The sequence below is a fragment of the Anomaloglossus baeobatrachus genome, chromosome 8 (genome assembly GCF_048569485.1).
Source record: "Anomaloglossus baeobatrachus isolate aAnoBae1 chromosome 8, aAnoBae1.hap1, whole genome shotgun sequence".
Lineage (NCBI taxonomy): Eukaryota > Metazoa > Chordata > Amphibia > Anura > Aromobatidae > Anomaloglossus > Anomaloglossus baeobatrachus.
In genome coordinates, this window is record NC_134360.1 from 27,572,049 (window position 1) to 27,597,919 (window position 25,871).

At 45.1% G+C, this 25,871-nt stretch overlaps 1 protein-coding gene across 1 annotated transcript in view; it reads right to left on the bottom strand.

The window, feature by feature from the left end:
* The window catches only part of SUCLG2 (succinate-CoA ligase GDP-forming subunit beta), a 271,295-nt gene that overhangs the window by 20,927 nt on the left and 224,497 nt on the right, over window positions 1-25,871 (bottom strand). Inside the window, exon 10 of the mRNA XM_075320699.1 lies at window positions 6,135-6,255. Coding sequence (XP_075176814.1) covers window positions 6,135-6,255 — 121 coding nt within the window. The remainder of the gene's footprint in view (window positions 1-6,134; window positions 6,256-25,871) is intronic.

Here is a 25,871-nt window from a genome sequence, read left to right on the forward strand (position 1 = left end):
TCTTGTTACTTGCCGGTGCTCAATGTCTCCTGTGTGTTAAGGACATTCTGTAACCAGCTTTTCTCACTACCAGAACTCCTCTCAGATAAGTTGGTCTTGTACCTCTGCTGTTTGTTCTCCACTTTCTTGTTATTTTTTTCTGCTTTGATACTAATGCTTGATTCCTATTTTGTCTGTGTGGAGTTCTTGGTGGAGTTGGATCATTCCCTGCTGGGAGTGTCTGTATACCCAGAGCCATGATTCTGCAAGTTATTGTGTTTGTCATGCTTGGCATTAATTCAGTCCCTCATCTATATTAGTGTTTTTGGATCCCAGTAACATCAGAGTGCTGATACAGTGGGGGAGAGGTTGTGTGACCTCAGGATTTTTCCATATCAGAAGTGCTGGTATATATTAGGGTTTTTTACGGTTGCAGACAGTTGCTCTTTCCTATCCTTTCCTATAAAGAAAGTTTGGGCCTTACCTTTGCTGAATCTGTCTTTTCTAGCTTTGTATTGTTTTTTTCAATATCACCGTAGCCTTTACATGTGGGGGGCTATCTATCTTTGGGGATTACTCCGAGGCAGATTAGCTTTCTTATATCTCTATCTGTGAGCATATTTAGTTCTCCGGCTGTGTCGAGACGACCAGGTCATCGTAGGCTTGTCCCATGGCTACTTCTACTTGTGTGTCAGGATTAGGTCTGCAGTCCGTTAAGGTTCCAGTCACTCTGTTACCTTTTGGGATTACGCATTTTTTGATCCTCCCGGTCCCTGAATCATAACAGTTAACTGTTCCTGTGCTGAGAATCTTACAAATGTACCCCTGCTATGTGCTGTCTTATGTGGGCAGCACAGTGGCTCAGTGGTTAGCACTGCAGTCTTGCAGTGCTGGGGTCCTGGGTTCAAATCCCACCGAGGACACCATCTGCAAGGAGTTTGTATGTTCTCCCTGTGTTTGCGTGGGTTTCCTCCCACATGCCAAAGACATACAGATAGGGACTTTAGATTGTGAGCCCCAATGGGGACAGTGTTCCTGATGTAAAGCGCTGCGGAATATGTTAGCGCTATATAAAAATAAAGATTTGATTTTGTTTTGATTTTATTTGCAATGTTCAGCCATGCAGAGTTGCCCCAGTTTACGATTGCCACATACTACAGCTCCTGGTCAGGAAACGAAACGTGAGAGTATACCGACAACACAGCAAGGGCTCGCTGCTGCTGCTTTTTGTGAGGTAACACATTTCCTTGCCTGTTTGTCTTATCACAGGAGTGAGTGTTCCTGTCACACGTCACTGACTTGATTTATGATGCACTCACAAGGCTGGCGACAATGCAGAAACACTCGCTCCTGTGATAAAACAAACAAGCATGGAAATGTGTTACCTCACAGAAAGAAGCAGCTGCGAGCCCTTGCTGTGTTGTCTGTATACTCCTTGTCCTATCAACATGATATTAGGGTTCACACGGCAGCAACAGGGAATTATCCAAAGAGACCTCCTTTATGGACAATTATAAAATTCAGCATTTTTTTGTTGCAATTTTTCTATATTTAAAAGGATATAATGATACATATCTACGGTATAAAACTACGGCTGTGCACCCACACATAGTAGCTCAGGGCCTGATGATAAGCTCCTCACATCCTAGTATCTGGAGCCGGTGGAGCCTGTGAGAACAGTTATAATATCAACACCTGAATTTACTGAATAAGTTTTGCATCGTCGGCAAGAATCCGAGTTATTCGTGCACTTTTGGAATATTCGGCTAAACTTTTGCCTGCCATCAGCACTGCTTATGCTGCACTTGTCATTGTGAATTAGCAGTTCCTGGTGCAGACAGCGTGCGCATCAACAACTATAACATTGTGGTCGCCGCTCATTTTAGAGACATCCATCCTGATATATTTTTTTACTTTTCATATCTAATACCAGTAACAACCAGGGAGCAAGAAAACAAACAGGACTGGAATAAGGTAGATCAATACTTAGTGGAGAGCTCTGCTCATCACAAACACTTTAGTCATGGATTCAGTGCCGGATCTAGACTAACAAAGGAGAGGGAAGGATTTAAAGGGATTGTCCACTAAAAGCACTTTATACATATCTACATGACAGCTGATAATTTATTGAACAGTGGGGTCCGAGGATATAAGATACTTGCCAACACCCTGACACTGAGCTGCAGCACGGTGGCCAAGACCATACAGCAGTATAACAAGACAGGTTCCACGTAGAACAGGCCTCACCATGGTTGACCACAGAAGCTGAGTTCACATGCTCAGCGTCATATCCAGAGGTCGTCTTTTCAGTATAGATGTATGAGTGCTGCCAGCATTGCTGCAGAGGTTACAGGGGTGGGGGGGTCCACCTGTCAGTGCTTAGACCATACGCTTCACACTGCAGAGGTTACAGGGGTGGGGGGTCCGCCTGTCAGTGCTTAGACCATACACTGCAGAGGTTACAGGGGTGGGGGGGTCCGCCTGTCAGTGCTCAGACCGTACACTGCACAATGCAGAGGTTACAGGGGTGGGGGGGGGTCCGCCTGTTAGTGCTCAGACCATACACTGCACACGTTCTAGGGGTGGGGGGTCCACCTGTCAGTGCTCAGACCATATGCCGCACAGTGCAGAGGTTACAGAGGTGGGGTGGGGGGGGGTCGGCCTGACAGTGCTCAGACCATACACAGCACACTGTAGACGTTACAGAGGTGGGGGTCAGCCTGTCAGTGTTCACTGCATCACATTGCTCTGCATGGCGGTCATCCCAGAAGGAAGCCTCTTCTAAAGATCATGCAAAAGAAAGCCCACAAACAGCCTAAGGCTATGAATTACTGGAACCGTCTTGTGGTTTGATGAGACAAGGATGAACTTATTTGGTTCGCATAATGTCAAGCGTGGCGGCAACAAGGTGAGGAAGACAAAGACAATTGTGTCCTGCCTGCAGTCAGGCATGGTGGTGGGAGGGTCATTGTTTGCTGCTGTATGAGTGCTGCCGGCTATGGGGGGCTACAGTTCATTGAAGGAACTGTGAATGCCAACATGTCCTGTGACATGCTGAAGCAGAGCATGGTCACCTCCAAGATGACCACTGCCTCGGTAAAAAACCTGAGGGTAAAGGTGCTGGACCAGCCGAGTGTCTCCAGACCTAAACCCTATGGAGTATCTGTGGGGCCTCTTCAAAAGAAAGCTGGTGGAGCGCAAGGTCTCCAACATCCACCAGCTCCGTGATGTCGTTATGGAGGATGGAAGAGGATCCAGCGGCTTTTGTGATGCTCTAGTGACCTCCAGGCCCAAGAGAATTAAGACTGGTATGTAATCTGCTAAGGGACTGCAATGTTTGCAAACCAAGAAGTGGAGGACACGGACAAGAAGCACAAGGACCTTCTGCCATGTAGGTTAGGAGTGTGTTGGTGTCGAGCAATTCCTAAAGGGTCCCTCATTTTCATCTTTGTCATGTGGGCCTCCCGATGATGGATTGATGAAATTCGTCATAACCGTATATTTATGAAGACACTTGTAGTGATTAGTGTACAGACGCACCGGAGATTCGCTTTCATCTCGCTCGTACACTTAAAAGAATTTCACAAGAAAGCTTTTGAGGAATAATTGCGCGCTCTGTTTTTCTGACATATTTTGATATCTCGACGACAGCAAATTAGCGGTGTTCTTAAACATGGCGTTTACGGGCAAAAATTGCTAATGTTTAGCTGAGCCTCGATAAGCTGCGGAGCTCAATTTCTCTTTCTCTCGCTTTCTCTTTTATATCTCACTACAAAAAGGTAGAAACGTATGAAATGTAGACACACATTCGCCTTCGGGATGTTGAAAAGAAGGACACAATCCTCTCTGCGGTAACGGGGACACATTGAATGACATTACTGTAAGAGCAAAACGCCCGTGTGGCCGGTTTTTGAGGTGCAATTGACAGGTGGTGGAAAACAACAAAAAACCTTAACAACCTAAAAAATATTTCTAAAAAAATTAAACAGAAGCTGAACATGTGCCCCATCCCTCCATGCAGGATAGAAGATAACTTAAAGGGAACCGGTCACCACTTCTTTGGCCTATAGGCTGCGGCCACCACCACTGGGCTCTTATATACAGTATTCTAACATGCTGTATATAAGAGCCCAGGCCACTGTGAGAACATAAAAATCCCTTTATAATACTTACCTAACGGTCGCTCGGTTGGCCAGATGGGCATCTCCGTTCTCCGATGCCGCCTCTTTTGGCCATCTTTGTTCTCCTTCCTCTCTAGCCGCGGTGCATGACGCTTCCGGCGTCATCCACACTCGCCGGCATTCAGGTCCTTAGCAGGGCAGATCAAAGTATTGTACTGCGCCTGCGCAGGACCGGCGAGTGTATATGATGTAGCCTCTTCATGCACCCAGGCTTCAGAAAGAGGACGAAGATGGCCGAAAGAGGAGGCGCCGGCATCGGAGACGCCCATCTGGTCAACCGCGCGAGTATTACAAAAGTGTTTTTTATATTATATCCCCGGCCTGGGCTCTTATATACAGCATGTTAGAATGCTGTATATAAGAGAACGGTGGTGGTGGCCGCAGCTTATAGGCCAAAAAAGTGGTGACAGGTTCCCTTTAACTTTTTAGCTATGACCCTTTAAATGCCTGATCAATGGGAATCCTACCCAAAACTAAAAAAGCAGTACTAAGTCCACAACCTGATCACTGGGACTCATGCCCATAACTAGAATAGTGGTACTAAGTCCACAACCTGATCACTGGGACTCCTACCAGGACTAGAATAGCGGTACTAAGTCCACAACCTGATCACTGGGACTCCTACCAGGACTAGAATAGCGGTACTAAGTCCACAACCTGATCACTGGGACTCCTACCAGGACTAGAATAGCGGTACTAAGTCCACAACCTGATCACTGGGACTCCTACCAATAAGTAGAATAGCGGTACTAAGTCCACAACCTGATCACTGGGACTCCTACCCATAACTAGAATAGTGGTACTAAGTCCACAACCTGATCACTGGGACTCCTACCCATAACTAGAATAGTGGTACTAAGTCCACAACCTGATCACTGGGACTCCTACCCATAACTAGAATAGTGGTACTAAGTCCACAACCTGATCACTGGGACTCCTACCCATAACTAGAATAGTGGTACTAAGTCCACAACCTGATCACTGGGACTCCTACCCATAACTAGAATAGTGGTACTAAGTCCACAACCTGATCACTGGGACTCCTACCAATAAGTAGAATAGCGGTACTAAGTCCACAACCTGATCACTGGGACTCCTACCCATAACTAGCAGAGTGGTACTAAGTCCACAACCTGATCACTGGGACTCCTACCCATAACTAGCAGAGTGGTACTAAGTCCACAACCTGATCACTGGGACTCCTACCCATAACTAGAATAGTGGTACTAAGTCCACAACCTGATCACTGGGACTCCTACCCATAACTAGAATAGTGGTACTAAGTCCACAACCTGATCACTGGGACTCCTACCCATAACTAGAATAGTGGTACTAAGTCCACAACCTGATCACTGGGACTCCTACCCATAACTAGAATAGTGGTACTAAGTCCACAACTGATCACTGGGACTCCTACCCATAACTAGAATAGTGGTACTAAGTCCACAACCTGATCACTGGGACTCCTACCCATAACTAGAATAGTGGTACTAAGTCCACAACCTGATCACTGGGACTCCTACCAATAAGTAGAATAGCGGTACTAAGTCCACAACCTGATCACTGGGACTCCTACCCATAACTAGCAGAGTGGTACTAAGTCCACAACCTGATCACTGGGACTCCTACCCATAACTAGAATAGTGGTACTAAGTCCACAACCTGATCACTGGGACTCCTACCCATAACTAGAAGAGCGGTACCAAGTCCAAAACATTGTTCTAGTTATTGATGGGGTCGCAGTCCCACTTTCATGTTTTATGGCGGGCCCATCAAAATCATCTGACTCCAAGAGACACTATAGACACAAGGGAATAGTATTAAAGTTCTGGAACACAATTTTGTCTATCTAAAAAAAAATATTTCAGCTCTTAAAAGGAAAAAAAAAAAGAAATTTTCAAGAACAGCTTAGGAAAAAATAAATAAAAATAATGCGGAGATATTCCAACCGAAGAGAATATACTCGGATATTACCTTCTAGTCGGACCACCAGAGGCACTTTGAGCTCCAGCTCTCGGCACGCCTTGGTTATTCCATTGGCGATGATGGCACAGTTGACTATTCCTCCGAAAATGTTTATAAGAATTGCTTCAACCTGAAAAAAAAAAAAGGATACAATTATTATATTTCCCATTCCTCAGCTAATAATATGCTAGGATTCAAAACTACAGCACCATCATAAAAACGTAGTGAGTCAAGAGTAAAGAAGCCCTGGAAATAATGAAATTCAAAAAGTATGTGGGCCTGACCAAAAGGCACTTATGGGGGAACTACGTCCGGAAAACGTAATAAAAAGGCTCCACGTAGGAGGTTGTGTTGGGAGCACAACTCTAATGAAGGCATGAAAGGTGCGGAGAGCCGGATGGAAACACTGCCGGTGCACTGAATCCTCAAGTTGGGTGTGCCAGACCTTAATGGGAAATGTGTGAAGCTTCAAAGTGCTGGAAGGGGTGTAGACCGCTATGGAATGGAGCAAATAACTGGCTGTTGGTGCAACATTTGGATAAAGATCGGCAACCGGTTATCTGCACTGTTCCGAAACCCACACTCCTACCACATTGCAGCTTGAAGAGTGATGGCAGTCTTGGATGAATTGTACTTGTCTGTGCATGTTTAACCTAAAAATTGTGGAGCTTCATGTCAATGTCAATGCCCTAACTGGAAAACCTTGTGGGAAGGAACCCTAAAACTACTTTTCTATTAACACTAAGAACCACGGGTGGGTCCTAATGATAGTCTTGGCACAATGGTGGTAAATAAAGCCACTGCCTATCTCAGCACCGTTCCGAGACCCACACCCCTTCCACCACATTGCAGCTTCAAGAGTGATGGCAGTCTTGGATGAATTGTACTTGTCTGTGCATGTTTAACCTAAAAATTGTGGAGCTTCATGGCAATGCCCTAACTGGAAAACCTGGTGGGAAGGAACCCTAAAACTACTTTTCTATTAACACTAAGAACCCCATGTGGGTTCTAATAAAGGTCTTGGCACAAAGATGGTGAATAAAGCCACTGCCTAACCCACACCCACCACATTGTTCTTCAAGAGTGATGGCAGGCTTGGATGAATTGTACAGTCTGTGCACGTTTAACCTAAACATTGTGGAGCTTCATGGCAATGCCCTAACTAGAAAACCTTGTGGGAAGATAATCTAAAACTACTTCTCTTATCACTGAGAGCCATATGTGGGTCCTAATAAAGGTGTCTACAAAGTAGTGGCCAATAAAGCCAGTACTTAATCCCAGGACCATATTTTCTTCATCCCTTATCAGTGAAGGTCCTCGGAGGTGCACAGGCGATTAACAATTTACAACAGATCTGATCACAATTCAACTAGTCCTGCAGAGCAGTGTTCCCCAACTCCAGTCTTCACGGCCCACCAACAGTGCAGGTTTTCAGGATTTCCTTAGCATTGCACAGCTGTTGGAATCCTCGCCTGTGCAATACTAAGGAAATACTACGAAAAACTGGAGTTGGGGGACCCCTGCTGTAGAGAACGCGGATAGAAAAGGGCGAACCAGGAGTGGTCAAGGTTTGCCTGTTGTCCACCAATCTCCCAGCACCTACTCGATATCAACGCACCCGTTTCAAGAACTACCCAATATCCCGTTGCGGTTTTGGTTGGACGGTGAATAGTCATAAAAAAAAAATAAAGAGTAAAAAAAATAATAAATTTGATAGCAAATGTTTGGATTTTTACCTGTCTACGAAGATGTCTGAGATCTCAGAATGATCAAACAGCGATTAATACGAGGTTTTTGTGTTTACCTGTGAAGCTCGGAAAACATCACCGGCACAAAAGCCCATCTAATCAACATCTGAGACGGGACGGGTTTTGTCTTAGTGAACATGAAAGTCGTTACCTCCTCCCCTCTCTGTTCTGTGCGTTCATCAAGGGATTTGAGGTTTGCTTTTTTTTTTTTTCGCTATTGTTGCTTTTTTCTATATCTTTATGATTCATGTACTCTCATTACAAATAAGCTGAGCAGCAGCACTCAATGTCAGGCAGCAGCTGCAAAAGCAAACAAGATTCTAGGGTGTATAAAAAGAGAGATTAGATCCCGTGATCCCAACGTATTGTTACCCCTCTATAAATCACTTGTACGGCCACATCTGGAATATGGGGTCCAGTTTTGGGCTCCACATTTTAAAAAGGACATTCAGAAGTTAGAGTCAGTTCAAAGGCGGCAACTAAACTACTACAAGGAATGAAGGCCGCCCGTATGATGAGGAATGGAGGCCGCCCGTATGATGAGTAATGGAGGCCGCCCGTATGATGAGTAATGGAGGCCGCCCGTATGATGAGTAATGGAGGCCGCCCGTATGATGAGGAATGGAGGCCGCCCGTATGATGAGGAATGGAGGCCGCCCGTATGATGAGGAATGGAGGCCGCCCGTATGATGAGCAATGGAGGCCGCCCGTATGATGAGGAATGGAGGCCGCCCGTATGATGACAGGTTGAAAAAGTTAGATATGTTTAGCTTAGAAAAAAGACATCTCAGAGGAGATCTCATTTCTATGTATAAATACATGTGTGGTCAATATAAAGGACTGGCACATGACTTATTTCTTCCAAAGACAGTACTAAGGACCAGGGGGCACTCACCGCGAGTGGAAGAAAAGCGATTCCGACACCTAAATAGGAAAGGGTTCTTTACAGTTAGAGCAGTCAGACTGTGGAATGCGACCACAAGAGGTAGTAATGGCAGATACTATAACAGCTTTATATCAGGGCGGATGATTTCCTCAATACACACAACATTGATGGTTATAAGTGACTTTGTGACTAAATGTAGAACTGGTGGAGGAAGGTTGAAATAGATGGACCTAGGGCTTTTTTCAACCTTAGTAACTATGTAACTATGTAACTATGTAGAATATGGCTGATATCTGGTTCTAGCACTGTTATTGGGGGTCAGTGGATAAAGAGTACCTCCAATTTAGTTGCCAATTGCATCTCTTAACAGAAGTGACTGGGGGGGATGTCCTTATGGAACGGGTCACCTTATGACTCCAGAAGTCCCTCCGACAAAGCTTCTTGTCATATGGTTGTTTAAAGAGGACCAGCCACCAGGATTTTCGTATATAAACTAAAGCCAGTGCTATACTGGCGCTATAATGCCGATTCTATACATACCTTTAGTTGTGAGATCGGGGGTATAGTTTCTGAAATACAGGCAAGTAAAGTTTGTGAAATGCACTGTTATTTGATTGATACGTGCTGCAGAATATCTAATAGGTGGAACAGGTTTTGCTCGTTATTCCCACCCCTGTCTGCCTGTCCTTCCTCCCTCTGTTTCTGTTGTTACAGGGGGAGGAAGGACAGAGGAAGGAAAGACAGGGGGAGGAAAGACAGGGGGAGGAAAGACAGGGGGAGGAAAGACAGGGGGAGGAAAGACAGGGGGAGGAAAGACAGGGGGAGGAAAGACAGGGGGAGGAAAGACAGGGGGAGGAAAGACAGGGGGAGGAAAGACAGGGGGAGGAAGGACAGGGGGAGGAAGGACAGGGGGAGGAAAGACAGATGGTAGGAAAGACAGGGGGAAGGAAGGACAGGGGGAGGAAAGACAGGGGGAGGAAAGACAGGGGGAGGAAAGACAGGGGGAGGAAAGACAGGGGGAGGAAAGACAGGGGGAGGAAAGACAGGGGGAGGAAAGACAGGGGGAGGAAAGACAGGGGGAGGAAAGACAGGGGGAGGAAAGACAGGGGGAGGAAAGACAGGGGGAGGAAGGACAGGGGGAGGAAGGACAGGGGGAGGAAGGACAGGGGGAGGAAGGACAGGGGGAGGAAAGACAGATGGTAGGAAAGACAGGGGGAAGGAAGGACAGGCAGCAGACAGGGGTGGGAATAACTAGCAAAACCTGACTCACCTATTAGATATTCTGTAGCACCTATCAATCAAATAACCGTGCATTTCCCAAATTTTAGTTGCCTGTATTTCAGAAAGTATACATCCGATCTCACAACTAAAGGTCTTTATAGACTCAGCATGATAGCGCCAGTATAGCACTGGCTTTAGTTTATATAGAAAAATCCTGGTGGCTGGTCCTCTTTAACCAATTCAGAACCAGTCAATTTAGCGCCGTTCCTAAATCAGGAACACTTTTGGGTGTTTTCATACATGTAACATTTTTTTTTAAATTATTGCATTTTTTTGCGATACATGGGGCTCAATTTTTAGGTTATTTTCATACTCCTTTTTTGCCAAAATTGGTGGGGAAAATAAAGGAAACATCTGTTTTACGATTTTTTTTTTCTTTATGGCCACAACGGACCACTGTTACGCTTTCTGTAGCAATTATTTTTTATATAAGTCAATTTTAACCCCTTCAGCCCCGGGGCACTTTCCGTTTTTGCGTTTTTGTTTTTTGCTCCCCTTCTTCCGAGAGCCGTAACTTTTTTATTTTTCCGTCAATCTTGCCATATGAGGGCTTGTTTTTTGCGGGACAAGTTGTACTTTTAAATGAAACCATAAGTTTTACCATGGTGTACTGGAAAGCAGTAAAAAAATTCCAAGTGTGGAAAAATTGCAAAAAAAGTGTGATGGCACAATAGTTTTTGGGATGTTTTATTCACGGTGTTCACTATATGGTAAAACTGATGTGTGGGTATGATGCCTGAGGTCGGTGCGAGTTTGTAGACACCAAACATGTATAGATTTACTTGTATCTAAGGGGTTAAAAAAAATTCACAAGTTTGTCCAATAAAAGTGGCGCACGTTTTGCGCCATTTTCCGAAACACGTAGCGTTCTTATTTTTTGGGATCTATGGCTCAGTGACGGCTTATTTTTTGCGTCTCGAGCTGATGTTTCTAATGGTAGCATTTTTGCGCAGATGCTACGTTTTGATAGCCTGTTATTGCATTTTGCGTAAAATTTGCGGCGACCAAAAAACGTAATTTTGGCGTTTGGAATTTTTTTGCCACTACGCCGTTTACCAATCAGATTAATTGATTTTATATTTTGATAGATCGGGCATTTCTGAACGCGGCGATACCAAATATGTGTATATTTATTTATTTTTTAACCCTTTAATTTTCAATGGGGGGAAAAGGGGGTGATTTGAACTTTTAGGTTTTTTGTTTTTTTATTCATTTTTTAAAACTTTTTTTTTTACTTTTTTTATTTTATTTTACTAGTCCCCCTAGGGGGCTATAGCGATCAGCAATCCGATTGCTGATCGCTATCTGCTGATCACAGCTATACCGCTGTAAACAGCAGAAATAGTCACTTTCTTTTTTCCTCTGCTCCGTGCCGAGGAAGAATGAAAGTGAAACTTCGTAGCACCAGGCGTCATCACATGACCCTGTGCTACGATGGCAACCACCGAACGTCACGTGATCACTCACGTGACGTCCGGAGGGGGCGGCGGTAAGTAGAAAACATGGCCGCGCACATATAGATCTCGCTGCCAGACTTTGGCAGCGAGATCTAAGGGGTTAATGTTCCGGGTGGAATGCGATTCCACTCGGAACATGTAGGCACACATGTCAGCTGTTGAAAACATCTGATATGTGTGCCGATCCACGCCGCCTGCCCGTGGCAGGGGGCGGGGCTTACCGGGACACGATCCATGACGGAAAGATCCGTGCATGGTCGTGAAGGGGTTAATTTCAAAGGGGAGGGGCTAGTTAGCGGCTCTTTATCCACTTTTATTTATTTATTACTTATTATGTACCGTATACAGCGGATGAGATAAGTATTGAACACGTCACCAATTTTCTAAGTAAATAGATTTTTAAAAGTGCTTTTGACATGAATTTCTCACCAGATGTCGGTAACAACCCATCCAACTCACACAGGGAAAGAATTCAAACCATTGATGTCCATAACATAAGATAAGTGTAGTAATGAGAAATGACACAGGGAAAAAAAGTATTGAACACATGAAGAAAGAGAGGTGCAAAAAGTCATGAAAAGTTCTGACACCAGCTGAAATCTATCAATAATTAGAAAGAAATCCTGCCACTTAGTGAAAAATAATATAAATAATACCTTTTCTATGGGGAGTTGGGCTGTGTCTGACAGCCAGCTCCTCGCTCGCACAGTTGCACGACCGTGTGCAATTGTTTTATTTTGCATTGATGTTTTAGAAGAAAATGCGAACCGCCCGATAGAATGAAAAATGAAAAAATTAGAGATGGAGATGAGCAAATCTAAACAGTAAAGTTCGTTGTATGTACGGTCTTGACAAAAAAATCAGTGTCAGGTGCTTTACGTATGCTGATCACTCGATCGAGCATGGCTGTGCTCGGGTAAGCTCGGTGCTCAGCCCAGTGTGCAAGCCGCTTGCAGTGTTTGATCGGCTCGCATTGGGGGTAACGAGATCGGATGTAGTGTGCATCCACCAAAAAATATAAAAAAACAACCACTGTCCTCCCTCCCCTGGAAGTGCTCTGTTTATGGCTGGCTGTATGTGGACGGAAAGCCGAATTGCCCAATTAGTGACTTCCAATGAGGTTCAGGTCAATTCTGGGTCCTAAACCGAACTTTATCTAAAGTGTCACGCTAGGTACAAGGAAGTACCAAGCAAGCGGCAAGAGAAGGGAAAGGGCCCATGTGTCTAGAGACGGGGGAGATGGTGACCCCCTGACCAAACCTACTGCTGGTTCCTGGGATCCCTCGCCATCCAAGATATGTTCTGCACCTATGCACCAAGCAGGATACCTGACCCTAGGTATCCCTAGTCCTGGACCCTAAATAGGGAACGGATGGTATGAGCTATTAAACAACCCCACTAAACACTATAGAAGACACAAGGAGGACACACGGGGGGAAAAGCATGAACTAATTATCCACAGATGACTAAAGCAGGAGTTCAGTAAAGCTTCAGCAATGATACTACAGATGAGAGCAAGCCACCTGCTCGCAACCAGAGCTAGAAAGAACTGAATAATATCACCAGCATCAGTCTAAGGAAGATGGGAGTATTTAAGCACCGAGAGAATACTGATGATCAGCAGCTGGGTGGAAGTTGAGCTCCTGTTGGATCCAAAAGGGGAAGAGATGAATCCAGCAAGAAAGCTCCCTATACCAATGAATACTGACAGCAGGAACAATGGAAAGGCAGGGAGCATTCTCCACAGCCAAACGCTGTGACCTTCTATGGCCAGAAACCACATGACTATCACTTGTGACAAAGCCCGAACTTCAACGGCTCTGTTCCTCTCTACAACAGGAATCAAAAAGGTGGAGAATTCAGTGCAAGGTTTTATCAGAATTTTTAAAACGCCAAGAAGTGAGAATTAACCCTGACTTTGCCGCTGCTTGTATCACGTCACATTCTTGGAGCCTATTTTTTTTTTTTTGACACTTGGCTCATTCCTTATAAATCACCTACAAGTGACATCATTTTAAGACGCTCGGAAACATGAGTTTTAATCTTTTATTTTTGGCAAGAGTAAATTTGTGGCTGAGATGAAAAAAAAAAAAGGCGCATGCAGCATTTCACAGGCGGTAAGCTTTTCAAGAGCGCAGCATAAAAAGCTGATTTTATTAAAAGTTCATTCCAAAATACTAAAATACCCCCAAGCTCTGAACCTTGTGTAATAGACACATAAACCACGCCATCTTTATGTAAACTACGGGATGTTTGCATTTATGGCCCCGCACCGCTCTGAACGTTGTTAGTCAGGGTCAATTGAAGAGGCAGACATTTTATCTGTGTTGTAAATAAGCTGGCGGAGTGCAGTGCTTTAAGCTAATTAACCACAGTACGTCTTTAGCGGGAACGTTATGGAAGGACGACAAGTCTGTAACCCAGAGGCCTCTACTGTGCCGGAGACTCCTGAGAGGAGTGGAGACCCCAGACTCTCATACAAGACAGCCCCCTACATTGGCATGAAGCTGTACGACAGGTGGAGAAGGCAGCGTTTCTAGGACCGGAGTCACCAAACCAAGATCTCGTACATTTGGTGCCATATTAAAGATCAGAGCTGTACATTTCTTTGTGGGAGTGGTCTATATTATATATATATATATATATATATATATATATATATATATATACACACACACAGTAGGCACAGCATATGTTTGATTTTTTTCTGATTACTTTTTATTTTTTTTATTTTTCCTCTAGGCCCGGGTCACCAAACCAAAATCAAGGTCTCGTACATTTGGTGCCATATTAAAGATCAGAACTGTGCAATCCTTTGTGGGAGTGGTCTATATTTTATTTATATATATATAGATATATATATATATATATATTATAGTATAGTATACACACACACAGTAGACGGAGCATGTGTTTGACTTTTTTTGATTACGTTTTATTTTTTTTAAAAAGCAAGTTCAATGCACTTTAGCGCAATCAAATAAGAAACATCGATTTTTGCCTTTATTTAATTCTCGCTGCTCCCCTGAATATTCTGTTTTTTTTTTTTCTTTTAAATCCATTATGCAATTCTAAAAGATATGGGCCTCTTAGTTTACTGCTAATTTTTATGGTCTTTACCAAGAGGGCAGTGCTCACGTGATAATTATGCAAAGCGACCTAAAGATACGCCCCAGAGGATCCCGTGAGCCACGCCCCCTTAGTACAGACCAAGAAGATTAGCACCAAAAATAAAGTGTCCATATTTCTGGAAGAGTCCTTCCAACTCTACCATTCTGTGAGCTACAGTGTTGCCAATTTTTGCAAAAACACCATTACTAATCCAACTGAAAGGTATTATGGACAGGCCCTTTGTCACACACCGAGGTGGGGACTCACTGTGCCATGGAATACCCCGGAGGGGCGTGCCCAAGTGCCTACCGGCTATTCACCGGAGCCTCTAATGGTGAGGTTGGGCTTGGTTGCCAGTACACACCAGGTACCACTCCGGGGCAGTCCCTGGTAATAGGATCTGCCCCCAAAGGAACGGAGAGGTACGAAGACAGGCCAGGATAGATGGGCAGGAAACGTTCAGGTGTGTAGGAACACAGGCAGGTCACAGGTCGAGTGCAGGTTCACAGGTTAGACACTGGATGGGATATGAACACTGGATACAAAGTGACATGCAGAGAACCTTAATACTCTGGGGAGGATGCCTTACGTCTCGTGCCTCTCAGCCATAGGCTGGAGGCACTTCCATATTAAGTGTGCTGCCTCTTTAAGAAGCGTAGAGCGCACGCGCTTCCAGGAGAACTGCGCAGGAGCTGGAACCAATCAGAGTGTCGGTGAGTGCGTCACTGTCCCTGCAAGGAGGAAGGGTGAAAACGCAGCGACGCTAACAGCGTTACACCCTATAAAGGGTTATTCCCAAAATATGATGTTATCCCCTCTGCATAGCCCCATCCTAAATGAAGCAGAGGTGCACAGACTCACCTTCAGCTCCAATCATTATCTAAGGGACTGCTGAGAATAGACGAGCCCTTGGTTATTTCCAGCAGTCCCATAGAGGAGGGGAGGCTTAGTGTGAGCCCATCGCTCGATTACAGCTAGGACTCTGCGCAGGCTTCTTTCTTGGGTTCCCAGGCCCCGTTCACAGCAGGCACGACTTCTAGCAATCAGAAAGTTATCCCACATCAGATGGATTGGGGAGAACTTTAGTTTTTGGAAAGAATCCTATAAATGGCTTCAAACCTAGGTCTGAATTTTCTAGTCCAGTTGCAAAACACGAGTCATTTGCATATCCCTGTATCTTAATTTCACTGTGTCAGATATATTTTATATACCTAATTATACTATTGTGCCTGGGTGGATGTCTAACATTTTTATGGATGGGCACTATATAGAAAAGCCAAGCCACGGAACAAGTCTTATTGTAGGGTGGACAGTTTCAATATTGGGACGGCTGTGTAGGTCTGAACACAACAATTAATATGATACCAGTTTTGTAATAATCCCATGTACCAGTGCTGAGAAATCAAGCTTTGAAGCCACAGTGCAGGGGGCGTGTCAGTGCACCGAGTGCATGGCTCCGCCCTTAATGCGCTGCTAGGCAAATCTGTGTCTTCATAATGTGATAACTCAGCAATGCTACATGGGATTATTACAACGCTGGTGTCATTTTTCATGATAATCTAAGACCTTTGCTAGTTCGAATAGCAAAATTGATTTGATGGTTATCCTTTAAAAACCTCTTCTAGGATCAATGTATAGTTTTGGGTCATTTTTAAAGATTATTTTGACTTTTTATAGCATTCCTTACCAGAGCAGCAGCTTGATGTCACTTAAAAGTAACCTTAGCCGTGGTTTCCTTTCTTAAAACATATATTACGGATTCGGAATCACCTAAGAAAAGGGTTATCAAATGTAACGCCAGGGGAGAAGACGCTGGCGGACCTCCAACATTATCTCTTTAAGAAGCCAGAGGTGAGAAAGATCTGATGACACGACTGCAGGACGTTGCGATTTCATGTTCTCCTCATCTCCTTCCTTCTCGGACAACAATGGCAGCCAGCTTCAAAGTGAGGAAGTGTGTAATAAAAAGAAAAAGTGCATCCGCAGCGGGGATTTCTCAGCCATTTATTAAGGGGGTAACGCAACGCCGCTCCGTGTAAAGCTCTGGGTCTGGAGATGGATTGCAGCTTTCTATCATCATTAGCCGGAGAATTAAAACGAGGGGAATCGTCGATGTCTTCTTCCCTTGCAGCACATTTATAAATCTATAAAGAGGACGTCTAACTGTCTGCGCCTCCGATGTGCGAGTCTACTGGGTATCCTCCACATCCTGCCCATCCGCACAAAGGTTAAACACAACGGCTGGGACCTTTCTCTTATAATGAAGCAGATGAATCCATAAAGCTTTATGGTGTCAAGCGCAGTATAGCAACTGCCGGCCAAGCAACCAACCGAGCGCCATTACCGCACGGCACCGCAGCAGGGTTACCCCGAAATCAGCCAGAGCTCAAAACAACGGTCTAAAGAAAGACTTTTATTTTTTTTTAATTAAAATAAAGTAAAATAGCAATGACCCCCCCAAAAATACAATTGCAGTAATTGAGCATTTGATAAACCAGAAATCCAGAGGGCAACATAAGAGGCTTTGTTAGATAAGGAATTTGTATTCCGATATTAAAAAGTGATGGAATACAGCTAGTTATAGGGGAGTCAGTCAGTTGAGAAGCCCTCTGACCTTTTGACTTAAGGGAATGGGGCAACATTTTGTGCCACCCCCCCCAATTTTACCCCCCGTAAAGTGGCACTCCCTAAAACAGGTATTCCAGTTTTGGAAAACCTCTGTAACTAGTGATGAGCGGGCACTACCATGCTCGGGTGCTCAGTACACATAACTAGTGATGAGCGGGCACTACCATGCTCGGGTGCTCAGTACCTGTAACTAGTGATGAGCGGGCACTACTATGCTCGGGTGCTCAGTACTGGTAACTAGTGATGAGCGGGCACTACCATGCTCGGGTGTTCAGTACTCGTAACTAGTGAAGGGTGGGCACTACCATGCTCGGTACTCGTAACTAGTGATGAGCGGGCACTACCATACTCGGGTGTTCGGTATTCGTAACTAGTGATGAGCGGGCACTACCATGCTCAGGTGTTCGGTATTCGTAACTAGTGATGAGCGGGCACTACCATGCACGGTACTCGTAACTAGTGATGAGTGGGCACTACCATGCACGGTACTCGTAACTAGTGATGAGCGGGCACTACCATGCTCGGGTGCTCAGTACTAGTAACTAGTGATGAGCGGGCACTACTATGCTCGAGTGCTCAGTACTGGTAACTAGTGATGAGCGGGCACTACCATGCTCGGGTGCTCTGTACTCGTAACTAGTGATGAGCGGGCACTACCATGCTCGGGTGCTCTGTACTCGTAACTAGTGATGAGCGGGCACTACCATGCTCGGTACTCGTAACTAGTGATGAGCGGGCACTACCATGCTCGGTACTCGTAACTAGTGATGAGCGGGCACTACCATGCTCGGGTGCCCTGTACTTGTAACTAGTGATGAGCGGGCACTAATATGCTCGGGTGCTCGGTAATGGCAGGGTCAGACAGCAGGTAAAAGTTGGGCAAAATGTTAGAGACTTTGGTCGACATTGGACACTTATAAAGTTATATTGAAATCATCATTTCACTATTTCCTCCAAGTCGAGATAGAAACTTACATTGCCGGGTGTTAAACAGTTAAATAAATGCCGCCAGACCGATATGAAACAGAATATTCCGGGGAGAAGCCGGAGACCGAATCTATCAGTTTTACATTTCATTGCACAATTCCGCACACTCCGCCTGCGCTGCATAAAATCAATGTATCATTATTAGGTTTTTTGGTAAAAGAATTGCATACAGAATAAATAAGTAAATACGTGAGGAGCCGTCGTCCGCGGGATCCGCGCTCCTTATCTTCAGAAGATTTTCATTACTTGTCTGGTCTCGGCTCCATAAAGCAGAAGTCACTATTTTTTAAATAGAATGAATAAAGTTGATACATGTGAAAGTTTCTCTACATCTCCGGAGGCTGTCAGCCGACAGATATCCCTCCCATCCAGTCTATACACGTGCACACTCGGCTTGGCTGAGCATGCACATGCGAGTGGGTCCTGATTGAGGAGTGCTTACGTACCACGCTTCTCTCTAAACTCATGGGGTCTCAAACACGCGGACCACATGGCCCCTAAGCTTCTTGCGCTCCCACAGGCCCCCCTGACTATCGCGGCCGCAGCCACCTGCGCTTTACTTCAGATTTTTGATTGCCGTCACCGCGCACAAGAACTCTCTGCAGAGCTTCACCAAATTCAGCCACTGGCCAATCAGAAGACGTTGTTTTATGACATCACCTGCTGGCTTCTGATAGGCTGGCGGCTGCCATTCGTGAAGCTCTGCAGAGAGTCCCTGTAAACGACGACTGCAACCAAAAATCTGATGTAAAGAAAAGATGGCTGCAATTCTTGGCATAGGGCCCCGATCGTCTGGCAGCCTGTGGGCAGCAAGAAGGAGGAAAGAGAACACCGAGGGAATGGAGGACAGGTGAGAAGAATCTGAAAACAGCATAATGTGGCATAAATAGGGCACATTACTACAGGATGGGGTATTGCTAAAAGAAAGGGACAAGGATGGACAGAAGAATGGACACATTACTACAAGAGTGAGAAGATGGGCACATTACTATAAGATAGGGACAAGGATTGACACATTACTACAGGATGGGGACATTACTACAGGATGGGGACAAGGATGGGCACATTATTACAAAGGACAAGGATGAGCACATTACTACAAGGGACAAGGATGAGCACATTACTACAAGGGACAAGGATGAGCACATTACTATAAGATGGGGACAAGGATTGGCACATTAGTACAGAATTGGCACATTACTACAGGATGGGCACAAGGATGGGCACACTACTACAGGATGGGGACAAGGATGGGCACATTACTACAGGATGGGGACAAGGATGGGGACAAGGATGGGGACAAGGATGGGCACACTACTACAGGATGGGGACAAGGATGGGCACATTACTACAGGATGGGCACATCACTACAGGAAGGGGACAAGGATGGGCACACTACTACAGGATGGAGACAAGGATGGGGACAAGGATGGGCACATTACTACAGGATGGGCACATTACTACAGGATGGGGACAAGGATGGGCACATTACAGGATAAGTACAAGAATTGGCACATTACTACAAAATGGGGACAAGGATGGGCACACTACTACAGGATGGGGACAAGGATGGGCACATTACTACAGGATGGAGACAAGGATGGGGACAAGGATGGGGACAAGGATGGGGACAAGGATGGGGACAAGGATGGGGACAAGGATGGGCACACTACTACAGGATGGGGACAAGGATGGGCACATTACTACAGGATGGGCACATCACTACAGGAAGGGGACAAGGATGGGCACACTACTACAGGATGGAGACAAGGATGGGGACAAGGATGGGCACATTACTACAGGAAGGGGACAAGGATGGGCACATTACTACAGGATGGGCACATTACTACAGGATGGGGACAAGGATGGGCACATTACAGGATAAGTACAAGAATTGGCACATTACTACAAAATGGGGACAAGGATGGGCACATTACTACAGGATGGGGACAAGGATGGATACATTACTACCAGGTGAGGACAAGGATGGGCACATTACTACCGGGTGAGGACAAGGATGGGCACATTACTACAGGATGAGGATTAGGATGGGCACATTACTACAGGATGGGCACATTACTACAGGAAGGGGACAAGGATGGGCACATTACTACAGGATGGGTACAAGAATTGGCACATTACTACAAAATGGGGACAATGATGGGCACATTACTACAGGATGGGGACAAGGATGGGCACATTACTACAGGATGGGTACAAGAATTGGCACATTACTACAGGATGGGGACAAGGATGGGCACATTACTACAGGATGGGGACAAGGTTGGGCACATTACTACAGGATGGGGACAAGGTTGGGCACATTACTACAGGATAGGGACAAGGATGGGCACATTACTACAGGATGGGGACAAGGATGGGCACATTACTACAGGATGGGGACAAGGATGGGCACATTACTACAGGTTTGAGGACAAGATGGGCACATTACTATAAGATGGGGACAAGGATGGGCACATTACTACAGGAAGGGGACAAGGATGGGCACATTACTACAGGATGGGCACATTACTACAGGATGGGGACAAGGATGGGCACATTACTACAGGATGGGGACAAGGTTGGGCACATTACTACAGGATGGGGACAAGGTTGGGCACATTACTACAGGATGGGGACAAGGATGGGCACATTACTACAGGATGGGGACAAGGATGGGCACATTACTACAGGATGGGGACAAGGATGGGCACATTACTACAGGTTTGAGGACAAGATGGGCACATTACTATAAGATGGGGACAAGGATGGGCACATTACTACAGGAAGGGGACAAGGATGGGCACATTACTACAGGATGGGCACATTACTACAGGATGGGGACAAGGATGGGCACATTACAGGATGGGTACAAGAATTGGAACATTACTACAAAATAGGGACAAGGATGGGCACATTACTACAGGATGGGGACAAGGATGGGTACATTACTACCGGGTGAGGACAAGGATGGGCACATTACTACCGGGTGAGGACAAGGATGGGCACATTACTACCGGGTGAGGACAAGGATGGGCACATTACTACAGGATGAGGATTAGGATGGGCACATTACTACAGGAAGGGGACAAGGATGGGCACATTACTACAGGATGGGTACAAGAATTGGCACATTACTACAAAATGGGGACAATGATGGGCACATTACTACAGGATGGGGACAAGGATGGGCACATTACTACAGGATGGGTACAAGAATTGGCACATTACTACAGGATGGGGACAAGGATGGGCACATTACTACAGGATGGGGACAAGGTTGGGCACATTACTACAGGATGGGGACAAGGTTGGGCACATTACTACAGGATGGGGACAAGGTTGGGCACATTACTACAGGATGGGGACAAGGTTGGGCACATTACTACAGGATAGGGACAAGGATGGGCACATTACTACAGGATGGGGACAAGGATGGGCACATTACTACAGGTTTGAGGACAAGATGGGCACATTACTATAAGATGGGGACAAGGATGGGCACATTACTACAGGAAGGGGACAAGGATGGGCACATTACTACAGGATGGGCACATTACAGGAATTGGCAGATTACTACAAAATGGGGACAAGGATGGGCACATTACTACAGGATGGGGACAAGGATGGGTATATTACTACCGGGTGAGGACAAGGATGGGCACATTACTACCGGGTGAGGACAAGGATGGGCACATTACTACAGGATGAGGATTAGGATGGGCACATTACTACAGGATGGGCACATTACTACAGGAAGGGGACAAGGATGGGCACATTACTACAGGATGGGTACAAGAATTGGCACATTACTACAAAATGGGGACAATGATGGGCACATTACTACAGGATGGGGACAAGGATGGGCACATTACTACAGGATGGGTACAAGAATTGGCACATTACTACAGGATGGGGACAAGGTTGGGCACATTACTACAGGATAGGGACAAGGATGGGCACATTACTATAAGATGGGGACAAGGATGGGCACATTACTACAGGATGGGTACAAGAATTGGCACATTACTACAGGATGGGGACAAGGTTGGGCACATTACTACAGGATGGGGACAAGGATGGGCACATTACTATAAGATGGGGACAAGGATGGGCACATTACTACAGAGGACAAATTTTGACACACCAAGCTCAAAAAGGTTGGCCATCACTTGTTTAGATGCTTCTCGTTGACAAATCATGGACCAGGAATTTTAGGATGAACAGCGTTCCATAAATGAAAAGGGTGTACTGGTGGGGGGATGCAGCAGAAAACTTTTTTTTATTAAGAAAAAAAAAAAAAGGTACAGGCTCACTGGAGAGTCTGATGACATCCATAGTAAAACAAACAATCCTGACCCGGCCTGATGAACTGATGGAGCCCGATGCACTCGGGGGCTACAATCCCCAGCCAGAGGGGTGTAGCGTCTCCGCGCTCCACCAAATCTCATAGCTGCGGCCATACATTACCCTAATCCTATTCATTAAGGGAGCGCTTACATCTCTTACTGAATTGTCCTAATGCTTAAAATACTGTCGGGGTCAGACAGATCAGCGGCGCCGGGCTCGCTGACAGCCCCTGAGATTGCGCTCCAGGATTAATGTATTTCACCACTGTCAGCATCACATTTTTTGATTAAAAGCGGGTGGAGGGTAAGAAGAAGAAAAAAAAGTAAAGAGGAGCGTCTGGCTGTCACCTATACTTTACAGCTCTTCATATCTTCAGTTAGCGGACGTGTATTGTCCTGAGGATTTTTTGTTTTCCATTTGGAGGCCAGCAACAGTCTCGGGGATCTCGAAGAATCCTCGACACCTTCTGATCTCAGCGATACCATCAAAGACGGGGAGCGGGACCCGAGCTGTGTGATGGATTACAGTAACGCTGCACAGTCGGAACCACTCTGTACAAAGTACAAGAAGACTGCCGAAATGGCAACTTTACATTATACCGATATTACTACGAGCACTCATTAGGGACATGCCTTTATTTATGGCATCTCCAATTGTCCAAATTAGGACTTCATAGACTTGGGGGGGAAGGGGGGGGAATCTCCGTAAATAGCAACTCATGTTACAGAGCCCCATGTAACAGGTCATCTAAGTGGCTGCTGTGTAATACTACTTTTTTCCTGCAGAGGGCACTGTACGAAAAATATATTAACAGCTAGAGCTGACTATCACTGACCAGATAGCAACAAACCTCGACTCTGATATTGAAGCATCTAATGAGCGTGTGCAAAGGTCATTGTGAGAAGAGGAGGAGGAGGTGAGCTGTGAGGTCACCTGTTGTGAATGGTGGATCCTGTGTTATATACTGTATTATTTACTGTATATAGAGGTGTTGTCAGTCATTGTACAGGAGGAGGTGAGCTGTGATGTCACATTGTTAACAGCGCATCCTCTGCGGTGTATAATGGTGTTATCAGTCATTGTACAGGAGGAGGTGAGCTGTATCATCATCTAGTATGAATGCAGTGTTTTCTATTGTATATAAAGGGGATATTAGTCACTGTACAAGAGGAGAAGGTGAGCTGTGATATCACCTATTGTGAACAGTGCATCCTGTGTTATCTGTTGTGTATAATGGTGTTATCAGTCATTGCACAAGAAAAGGTGAGCTGTAACATCTATTCTGAATGCTGTGTTTTCTATTGTATATAGAGGTGATATTAGTCACCGTACAAACAGAGGAGGTGAGCTGTGATATCACCTATTGTGAATGGTGGATCCTGTGTTATCTACGGTATACAGGTGTTATCAGTTATCGTACAGGAGGGGGAAGAGGTGAGCTGTGACATTATTATGAATGGCGGATTTTGTGTTATCCACTGTATATAGAGGTGTTATCAGTTATTGTACAGAAGGAGGTGAGCTGTGACATCACATTATGAATACTGAGTTTTTTATTGTCTACAGAAGTGTTATCAGTCATTGTACAGGAGGAGGAGGAGCTGTGACATCACCTAGTAATGATGGATTCTGTGTTATCTACTGTATATAGAGGTATTATTGGCCATTGTACAGGAGGTGAGCTGTCTCATCACCTATTGTGAATGCTGTAAAAGTATTATCAGTCATTGTACAGGAGGGGGAGGTGAGCTGTGACATCAACTATTGTGAATGCTTTGTTTTCTATTGTATATAGAATCATTATCAGTCATTGTACAGGAGGGGGAGGAGGTGAGCTGTAACATCACAAATTGTGAATCCTGTGTTATCAGCTGTATAAAGAAATGTGCAGTCGTTATATTCTTACATCTGCGATTAAAAAGAATGCTGAAAGCGGTTCCTGAAAACAATAGGTGACTTTCCTTTGCCACATTCCCTTTAAGTACCTCTGATCATAGTGCAGGGTAAGCTGGGAATTTGGCTGGGGTAGTGAGTGGTCTACTTGTGGACGGCCCAGAGACTTGAACCATCTAGGTGGTCTGTTCTGTGCTCCGTAGTCATTTTCTGATCGCTCCCCTTTAAGCAGCCGAATCTGAACACAGTAAATAACAGCTAATGACGCAGCACACCATTATTTACAGCCCAAACTAACATTTGAACTGAAAATACCCGAAACCAAAAACATTGCAATAAACAACTGCTGGACAGATTGCAGCCGAGAATAGAAACCCTTCTGCCTTTTGGGTGGCCGATTATTTATTAAGCCTGCAATATACAAAGCACCACTAGGGGGCAGTAACAGCCAGTAAGGAAAGGCTTTGTTATTTGTTGTTTTTTTTTTCCCATTCCTAAAATACAACCTCTGTGCGGTCTTTTATTTTTTCTTTTGAAGTACGAGTCTGAACGGCAAAGGTTTGTGTCGACGAGAGACCGTGCCCAATAATGGATATGTATTAGTAATGAATGACAAAAATAAAAAATAACGTGAAAATGATGGTACGCTTTTTTTTTCTAACGTTTTATCACATGCGGTTTAAATCTAGGTAAAATGCTAAAAAAATAAATAAAACAAAATAAAAATAAAATAAAATAATTAAAAAAAAAAATTGTGAAAAACCTATAAGGTGCAAATAAATAAGATCCAGCAACATTGACGATCACGAGGAGGGGAACGCAGGATTCCTTAAGAAAGTGTTTGGCTGATAATGAGCCCCTGGCATCGCTCCTCATCATCATTAGGAACGTGAGAGGAGGCGATTACCAGCTGAAAACGTAATGGGCTCCTGTAATTGTGCCGAGCAGACGTCTCCAGAGGTGATGAGCACCTGCATGCACCGCTCATGTAAGAAGCCATCATCTCCCGGCACCGGGACGCTGACGGTCCGGAATCTCGTGGTTTGTACTCTTGGTATATGTGCACACAGGACAAATTTGCAGCAAAACGTTACTGTGGATTTCAATTTTGCAGAAATCTTAGCACCACTGACCTGATGTGTCAAAAGATAGACACCTCACTAACCTAATGTGCCAAGAGATGGACTCCCCACTGATCTTATGTGTCAAGAGACAGTCCCTCCACTGATCTGATGGACAACCCATTAATCTGATGTACTAAAGAGACGGTCCCCCCCCACTGACCTGATATGCCAAAAGACAGACCCACCACTCATCTGATGTGCCAAGAAACAGCTTCCCAACTGATCTGCTGTGCCAAAAGATGGATTCAATCCCCCTGATGTGATAGTGATGACCAGACCCA